This window comes from Thalassophryne amazonica, chromosome 19, assembly GCF_902500255.1.
Source record: "Thalassophryne amazonica chromosome 19, fThaAma1.1, whole genome shotgun sequence".
In the NCBI taxonomy this organism is placed as follows: domain Eukaryota; kingdom Metazoa; phylum Chordata; class Actinopteri; order Batrachoidiformes; family Batrachoididae; genus Thalassophryne; species Thalassophryne amazonica.
This window is the reverse complement of record NC_047121.1, coordinates 23840989-23850482: the sequence shown is the minus strand read 5'-3', so window position 1 is coordinate 23850482 and position 9494 is coordinate 23840989. Positions and strand designations below refer to the sequence as shown.

The 9494-nt window shown below is 41.5% G+C and overlaps 1 protein-coding gene across 1 annotated transcript; it reads right to left on the bottom strand.

The window, feature by feature from the left end:
* Nucleotides 1–4951: 4951 nt before the first annotated feature.
* On the bottom strand, nt 4952–7473 carry si:dkey-87k14.1 (leucine-rich repeat transmembrane protein FLRT2). Its single transcript, XM_034159583.1, has one exon. It carries the CDS (start codon nt 7071–7073, stop codon nt 5064–5066), a length of 2010 nt encoding a protein of 669 aa, XP_034015474.1. The 5' UTR covers nt 7074–7473; the 3' UTR covers nt 4952–5063.
* Nucleotides 7474–9494: the final 2021 nt, after the last annotated feature.

The window sequence follows — 9494 nt, the reverse complement described above, 5'->3', positions numbered from 1 at the left end:
GCTACAAACATAAATTACAGAAATAATTCACAGAACAATTCACTGACAAATATACAAGAATTACTGTTGGTGCACAGGACAGGAGGATCACCATCACAAATACAACTCCCATTTCTGGACAGAGCTGCACTTTAAACAGAGAAAAAACAGAATCAGGCATCAGAAAGACAAAAAATACTGTATAATTTGGCAACATTAATCAACAAGAAAAACAGTAGAAATACTAAGCTGATCGCCGGCCACTAGACTTAAGCTTCGCTAAAAAACCCAGAATTTAGGTGAAGTTGAGGCCGCGGCCCGCTCCAATTATTAATAACATGAATTAAAAGAGTAAAAAGTGTAAAACAAAATTGTACCAGTATGCTAGCCATATGAAAGGGAAAATAAGTGTGTCTTAAGTCTGGACTTGAAAGTTTCCACAGAATTTGATTGTTTTATTGACGCAGGGAGGTCATTCCACAGAACATCCACCCTGATGGAACTTGAGAGGTGCTGAAAAGAGGAATGGGCAAAAACTGCCCAAAGATAGGTGTGCCAAACTAGTGGCAACATGTTCAAGACGACTTCAGGCTGTCATTGCTGCCAACGGTGCATTAACAAAGAGCAAAGGGTGTGAATACATTATTTCTTTTTTTAATAAATTTACAAAAAAAATAATAATAATAATATTATCATGTTGTCCTTATGGGCTACTGTGTGTAGAATTTTGAGGGAAAAAAATGAATTTACTCCATTTTTGAATTAGGCTGTAACATAAGAAAATGTGGAAAAAGTGAAGCGCTGTGAATAATTTCCGGAGGCACTGTAGACTAACAGAGTGATAACACACTGTGGAATGCTGCCTGAACAGTTTACAGAAGTGATACGCTGTGATCGTTAAATACATTATTGTCATGACAGCTGATACTGTGCGTTTGTGTATGTGTGTGTGAGTGAGTGAGAGAGAGGGAGAATTAGCAAGGTTATGGTATTCGGTGACAAATAAACACTCAGTTGCCAGTTTATTAGGTACACCAAATGAAAGGCTAGGCATCCCTGCAGCAAATTCCCCTTCATGAAAAAGTGAAGATGTGCTCTCTTAAAAATCAATACAACCAGCCGCGATTGAGTCCCAATTACCCCATATTATTTGTTCAGATGCTTTTCAAAGTAATTACATAATTTTCTATAATAGTCAATGCTGTTCAAAGAGGCATTCATCTTGGTTTGTACAAACCTGCTTGAAATCTGACTTTGTGAAGAAGGCATGAAATAAATCTGTGCTGCTACTATTATTTTTAAATAATTTTATATAAAAGAAAAAGAGACATTCTGACTTATTTAACAGACATTTCATCTCACTTTTATGTTGAGCATCTGTGGATAATTACAGCCGGTATATCTTTTTTTTTTTTTGGAATTGTTTTTCTTTGTAGCAGTTTCACAACATTCATCATAATCATGTGCTGATGTTACACTAAAACAGGTTTGACATCTACCTCTGTAGTGGTTTCCGAAAGGAGTTACAGGATTAATACATTACAATTAGTGTGCAGTTTCTCAAAGAGCTCCAGATTTTGATTTAGTGACAGAACCTCGTGGATTATCTGCAGTGTGACTTCTTTTTGTTGCTGATCACAGACACTGTTGGGCTACACTGGCTCGCTGACATGTGAAGCGGGGTCTCTGAAGATGCTTCCTTCCTGGACCAGTGATTTTCTACTGCAGCAGCAATTAAGAGAAGCATTCAACAATACATACCAAAGCAGCTCTACCGGCGTCCATCTGTTGCCTGCTACCATCTCAGAAATGAGGCAGCTAAAGCAAGGACTGTTTATGGCGTTCGTTCCTGAAGTCAACAAAGCGATCAGGCTGTAGAACGTGAAGGAATATATCCTTAATGTGCTTAAATATGCATTAACCATTTGTGCTTTTTTCCCCATTCAGAATAATCCTATTATTCTTTATCTTTTATTGAGCCAAGAATATATTGTTACATATATGAGTGTGTTCTAATATTTGGAAGTGATCATTTATATATTAATAGAGCTTGTTGGTGTTGAAGAATATATTACTCATATGCTCATAGTGATCAATATTTAGCAATGCTTATTAAACACGTAATTGTTAATTACATGATATCTATATGTTCAAATACTTTTGAAATATATGTTTGTATGCTTTTGAATTGTGTATTGTGTGTACCAAATTAAAGGTATGTTATGTTTATGATTACATTTTTTTATTTTAAGATTTGCTTATGCTTTAAGTATTAGTTTAGCTGTTATAAAGATGATTTACTTATATAATCATTTTTCAAAGTGTTATAAATGTGATGTGTCCCTTTTTCAGTGAGGCCCCGAAAGCTAAATTGAGAAACATCCACATGTTGCAAACAGCATATGGAACAGGATGCCAGTACTGACCACAAACCCTCAGATAAGGAGACTAAACTTGATACACGGGTATAATTAGAATTGTTTGTTAAAATATTGTGCAATTTTGAGATGTGCTAATATTCTTGTGGGATAACCGCGTGATGAGACTTGCTGACAGTCTTTCAGTTAGCAGTTTTTTGGCCCAAAACAATTTCTTATCATTTTAGGCCCAGGTGTCACTTTAGGAGAAAGAGGAAACAAGAGGACTCCACGGCGCGTGTGGGCAGGACCAGTGTCACGAAGAAGAGGGATGAAGACCACTCAGATGAAGGACAACGCCTAAGATAGAGGAGTATAAAAACAGAGCCCAGCCCACTGTTTGGGGTTCCTTTTTGCTGAGAGCTTGCTGGAACACCAGTCGGCTGGTTGGAAGCTCTCAGTTCCTGGAACCATAAGAACATCTGGGTATGATCTCACTCATTCTGTAAAACTTGCATTCTGTGACATTTAAATTCTGTTTAATAAATCTCTGAGTGGTGGTCTAGCCCTCAGATTAATTGTGTTCAAACTTAGATAACTGGTCAAAACCTTTCAAATCAACGGACGCGCGGGATAAGAGAGACACGGGAGAGCGAGGTCACTGAAGACCCCTGAACTATCCCAAGAAATGCCATCCCTCAGAAAATCTCTACTTGTCCCCACTCAGAATGAACTCTTCTCTCATCTTCCTACACATATGTATACATTTAAATAAAAGGAGCCCATGACAATTATAAAACAGATTAGGAAACGTGCCACTTTTTTAAAACTATGTTTTAATTAAATGTGTAATGAGATAAATAAATAACCAAGAGCAAGAGGCTTCCTCAACAACAATTAAACTGAATGTTTATAATAATATAGTACACGTTTGTGCAAAAAAAAAAAAAAACAAGAATCCAAAAGACATGAAGCGGATAACTTCAAGGCACATATATATATAGATATACTGTCTCACCATAACATTATTTTTGCTGAACTGTAGCTGGTTGAAAATGAGTTAAACATACAGCAGATGTGCTTTTTTGCTCTTCACTCCGTAACACCAACCGTCAAGCACAGCCAGCATAAATAACACCTCCCACCACACACACACACACACACACACACACACACAAACACACACTTCCAATGACACTGTATTAACGTTGAAAGGCGAAAGCACTTCTGCTTTTCATGCCTCAGTTTTTATGAATGTTTAATAACTGTGACCTTTAAATTTCCTTGAAAAGCCAAGAAAAATTTCATTTGCATAAAAAATGCATCCTCTTCCTGGAGCCACATAACTGTTGATTTGCATCTCGACTTGCTGTAGTTGCCAGTATAGACCAATGTGTTATGTGTCGGACGCAGCTCGGAGAACCGACCAGCGTTTGAAGGACCCAGTATGAAATAAGCAGAGCACGGTACAAAGGCTAACTGAATTTAATACATAACAGTGATCATAATAATAAAAGGTGCGGCCTGGCGTGGTGCGCTCCCAGCAGCGCTAACGGTCCGGAGCCAGAAGCTGTTTCGGACCCAAGGACCCCGCCGACACCCCCCAGGTGGCCGCAACAACCGAGTCTGTGAAAGAAGGAACCATTATGTGAGTCCACACTCTACACACAGAACACTTAAAGGTGTACAAACAGCAAACACTTCCTGGCTTGATTACTGATCAGCTTCCAACCGCAGGCATGGAACATCCTGTTCACAAATCACCACCGCAGTGGAAGCTGATACATGACTAACATACAGCTCAATACAATAAGGTGTGAGGGACACCACATTTACTGACTGTATAACTGTTAGTCACAAAATCCAACGTACCTCAGGAAGTGTGCTGACGAGCGTGAGACCTCACCCTCTCCTCTTTCACAGACCGTGCATCAAACCTGGACATTCTCAGCGTCCGCTGCTGATGAGATGGCTCCCAAGACGACGATCTCACCCGTCTGGTCACAAGGTCGAGTCTCTGGCAAATGCACACTGTGCACTTCAGTCTTAAATGCCAACATACTCCAATCCCTCCAGATGCACCTCAGCTGTGAGTCCTGACGAGTCGCAGGTGATCAGGGTGAAGTCCTAACAGCCTCAGCAACACAGCCACTCAGTCCCAAATGCACGCCACCTGGGAGGAAACACAAAAGGCAAACAAACCAGCAGCCAGGCCCCCCCAGCCATACAACACAATGTACCATATTATTGTGATGGCTTCATTAAAGGTGTCCACAAGAAAACGGTTTGTTTGCATGATTTGCAGAAAACTACGCCCTCTAGTGCTGACTGTGGTTGATTTGTGCCTGTCTCTTTTCTCCTTCTCCCCTGCTTCCTTTTATTAGCTGGTTTTATCATTTTGATGCCATACTGCACTTACAATGACATTGTAAATCTGTCATGGTCAAAGCACACTGGCTGAAAATCCTTCACTGTTTCTGAAGGTTTAAATGAAAATCAGCCTTAATACTGACAAAGAAATGAATCCTGATTGTACACTTATCTGCACAGCTCAATCAGCACAAAAAAACAAAATATAGCAATAAGTTATAAATCAAAATCTCTTGTACAAAAGATAGTGTCCAGCCATTGGTATAAATTACATTTCTTGAAGTAACATTAATGCTGTACAGTGTCTAATAAAGTAAGAACCGTCAATAAAAATGTTCCTGACACCCTCTAAAACCATCATGTGTGTGACAGGTCTGCATCCTGAACATTGTTCTTGCAGTAGACTGTGCTGTTGTTCGCCAGGGGACAGCCGATGCCCCCATTAGGTGTGTAAATAGGCTGAATGCAAAAATCTCCCTTGAGGAGCTGCTCATTGTTAAGAGAGACTATCTGGAAGCTGGTTTCAGTCATTTCCAGGATGGAATTATCCTTCTTTGTGCCTGCTTCACAGTAGTCGTCTTTTCTTCGGCCCCGGTTGTATTTCCACTTGGAGGAGGACTTGGAAAGGCCCTTCTTGTGCATGTGCCAGCAGAAGATACTGAGGAGAACAACTAGCACCACGATCACAGCTCCACCAATCAGCCCAGCCAGTAGGAAAGGTGAGTTTGGTTCTTCTTGTGTTGCCTGCTCAGGCGCTGATGGTCTTTTGTTGTCAGGACTGAAGGTGGCCGACGTGGTGGTTGCCTCAGTACACACAGTGTCATCTTTGGGCCGGTAGTTATTAAATGCATCTAAAGGAATTACACAGATCCGATAGGTAGACTTTGGCTCCAGGTTAGCCAGTCGGATCCCTCTGTGATCCCCACCCACAATTCGCTCCCTGACGGTGTCACCTGCCAGACTGGGGCCCATCCTGGCCCAGGTCACCTTGTAGGCAGTTACTGGAAATGCAGCCAACCAGCTTACATGTATAGCTGAGCCATTCATTATGGCAAATGTGACTTGCAGAGTTTCCTTCCGGGGATCCACAGGCTGCTTAGTTCTTAACCCCCTATCTCTTGATGTATAGACCATGTAATGGGTTGGTAATGTCGGGAATGAGGGTTGCCTGGAGGAGACAGAAACATATGGTGTGACTAAGGAAGAGTTTGTGGATGATATTGAGGATGGGATCAGAGTAGTGTCAGTTGGTAATGTGGGCAAGTGTGTCACTGGTGTGCTCTGTGGGCACTGGACCAACTCAGCACTCAGCTCCCTGATTACCATGCCCCTGAACCTTTCAGGTTTATGGCACATGAAGCCACGCACGTTGAGAGACACTGGGAGAGATTTGAGCCATGACACAACCCATTTGATGCTGCAGTCACACAGCCAAAGATTGTTCCGAACAGTGAGCTGTCTCAGACTGATGAGGCCATCAAAGACTCCCTGTGTTAATGACTGCAGCTGGTTGTTAGAAATATCCAGCCTCTCCACTTTGTGCAGTCCTGCAAATGCTCCCACAGGGATCCTGTTCATTTGATTTTCCTGCAAGTTTAACTTCACCAGCACCATCCCTGGGAGAAAAGGGGGAGGGTACGTCAATGCGTTGCGGGCCAAAGACAACTCCCTCAACATAACCAGGTCCTGAAAGGTCCCTGGTGCAATCCCTTCATCTGTCAACAGATTTCCATCCAGTAGGAGACGTTGAAGGCGGGTGACATTACGAAATGCTTCCTCTGCAACAATGGCAATCCGGTTCTCATCCAATCGCAACTCTTTGAGATCATCCGGAAGACCGATTGGCACACTGCTCAGGTGATTTTTAGTGAGGAAGAGCATCTTCAGGCTCACAGCTTCACGGAAGGCCCCTTCCTCTACGCCAACAGTAGAAATGGAGTTATCATCCAAATGTAGCTCCTCCAGCCAAAACAGCTGTGCCAAAGCTGCTTTGGAGATGGTCTGAATGTTGTTCTCTTGAAGATGGAGAACCCTCACATTTTTGGGAAGGTTGATGGGGAACTCATCGAGCTGGTTACCATAGAGATACACAGTTTCCACAGAAGTCACATGGTGGAGCTCCAGAGGGAAACCAGCATTATTGATTTGGTTGTTGTGGAGGTAGAGAGTCTTATAACCCTCACCAATTCCCAGAGGCACTGAGGTCAGGCTCCGCTCATTGCAGTAAACAAAGGTGCGATCACAGCGGCACTCCTCAGGACAATTGGAGGCCCGGGAGAACTGGAGATGAAGGCCTAACAGTATAGGTATCCACGGCCTAAGGATGGAGGCCCAGTCCTTATTCCACAAACGCCACTGTATCTCCATTTCAAAATGAACAGGAAACAATAGAAAATCACAGTTTAAAAGAATCCACCGCACACAGGCCTGTCATAAGAATGTGGCAGTTTAATAAAACCACTCTGTATAGCCAGCTGCTGAAGAAGCTCTCAAGTAATCTCTTGGTAATTAGTTGTCCTAAGCTTCTCAACACAAGAGCAATGTTGTCATTATGTGATACGATTCCATCACCAGCCTGTGTCCATACCAAGGCAGGAAAACGAGAGTAAAGTTCATCACATGTCAACCCCTCTCCTCTTTAGAGCATCGGACACAGGTTTTTTTTTTCACAGCATTCTGATAAAACCGTGGAAAAACAGACTCCACAAGATTGTAACTGGAAGTCGTCTTCTTCACTTCATTTCACGTCACACACTGCTGCTTCCACAATAATACGGCTCCTCTTGGACTTGACATTTGGATCCACACACCTGTTGCAAAAAGAGAAGAGTGAGACAATAATTTGTTTTCTTGATAATCCCAGAGAATGTATGATTTTCACACATCTGATCACATCATTTCCCTCTTTTTTTCATCCCACAAATGCAAAGTGAAGTCGTGTCAGCTGAGGGTGCAGAGCACTGTGCATACAAATCAGCTGCAGCTTTGTTACACAGCTAAAAAAGATCACAGATATGGACTCAAAGCAGCCGTCTCGAATAAATGGTAGGGGGAAAAGATTTAAAACACAAAGTGTACATGTACAGACATCCAAAGGGAGCACTCAACTGAAATTGTTAGAGGATTTATTGTCTGGGGCGGGGGGGGTGGGGGGGGGGGGGGGGGGGGGGGGGGGGGGGGGTTAGATCAGCTTTGCCTGACTGCAAAATATTTCAAGAGTCATAGAGGAATTTTGACAGAATATTGTTGAAAAATAATGTTTGAGTCAGTGAAAGCTGGATATGTTTGAGTGATAATCCAAATCTACCTGAAACATTATTCTTGTTCCTTTATTATTTTGGGAGATTTTGCCATTATCTATTTTCCTTTGATGACATAAATGATACCCACCCATTCTGCTGGTTAGCACTGACATGGAGGAAGGAATGATTTCACAAATGGGATAGGTAGCAAATTTGGCCAGGCCCATTAAAAAAAGAAAATGGTTCAAATTATCATTGTGTTGCATAAAAAAAAAAATACTTTGGGATTGTGTTATTTATAATAAATTCTATTTTTAAAAAATTACATTCACGAAAGGTTTTTTATTAGAGTTGACATCCAACAGTTTTGACTTTCCATAAACTTCATTACTTTGTACAAAGTAATGAAGTTTTATTATAAACTACCTTAATGTGACTGGTATATTGCCAAAATTCCAGCTAATTGTGTTGGAGGTAAATTATTTTGGACAAATGACATATATCATGATTTTGCAAATTGAGACATTGCAGATGGCATGAAGGAATTACACGTGCGGATGTGCAAGCTTCAAAGTTCGTGCTGCATTCAAGTGAAAAGCGGAAGTTGAAATTTCAGGCATACAAGTAGAAAAACACGTAATAAGGCTATGATAAAATATTTGTCTCTTCACTGATTCATTTTGATACAGCAAGTAGAGATGTTATAATTGTAACTATTGTATTTTCAGAAGTATAAGTTGCAGGACCTCCAAGGTTAAGAAAAAAAAAGTGATTTATTCTCTTTGAAAATATGGTAGCCTTTGTGTTGACAGCTTACACAACACACCTGTGTGCATGTTGCCTCACATACTTGTCCACCAGTTAACCAGCAAAAAATGTGAAATAATTCCAGATTTTTTTTTTTTCTGGAGTTCTCACAGAAAACAAGAAAGAAGCAGAAACTGGAAGAAAATTGGCAAACCACAAACAAAATGGGGAACCGCTAAACATTTCACCTGCTGTCAGCTGAGACGTAGGGTCATACAGGCATGCACAATACCCCAGCGATGGTTTCGTGCATTCTCGTGTTCACGCGCATGAACACAGTGCGAGCACGTGGAAAGTCGCACACACAGCAGCGGAGCAAAAAAATTTATAAAACACTATAATTTATAATACTGAATTCCTCCGCCTAGACGTACACCAGGAAGTAATGAAAAGACATAGATTACTGGATTAGTTTTTATGTTTTACATGAATTAACTGATGTGCACCTCTCATGAAGATGTCAGCCGGGCTCCCGTCTCATGAAAAGTCAGCTCCCGTCCCATGAAGAGTTAGCTCCCGTGTCATGAAGAATTGGCTCCCGTTTCATGAACACACGTGTCATGTTCCACTGGTGACCGCGTTGCAAATGTCATATGTGTTTTAATTATTACAATGTGGGGAAATCCCACAGTGCCATGCACCTCGTGGTGATTCTCATCATGGCACAATATTCACCAGCATTGCGATGCACTGATGCAGCAGTCAGCTGAAGCGATATCATTCATCACTCACTCATCTT

Excerpts from the sequence above, each read along its gene's own strand:
- si:dkey-87k14.1 (XM_034159583.1), bottom strand. The coding sequence starts at position 7,073 with ATGGAGATACAGTGGCGTTTGTGGAATAAGGACTGGGCCTCCATCCTT.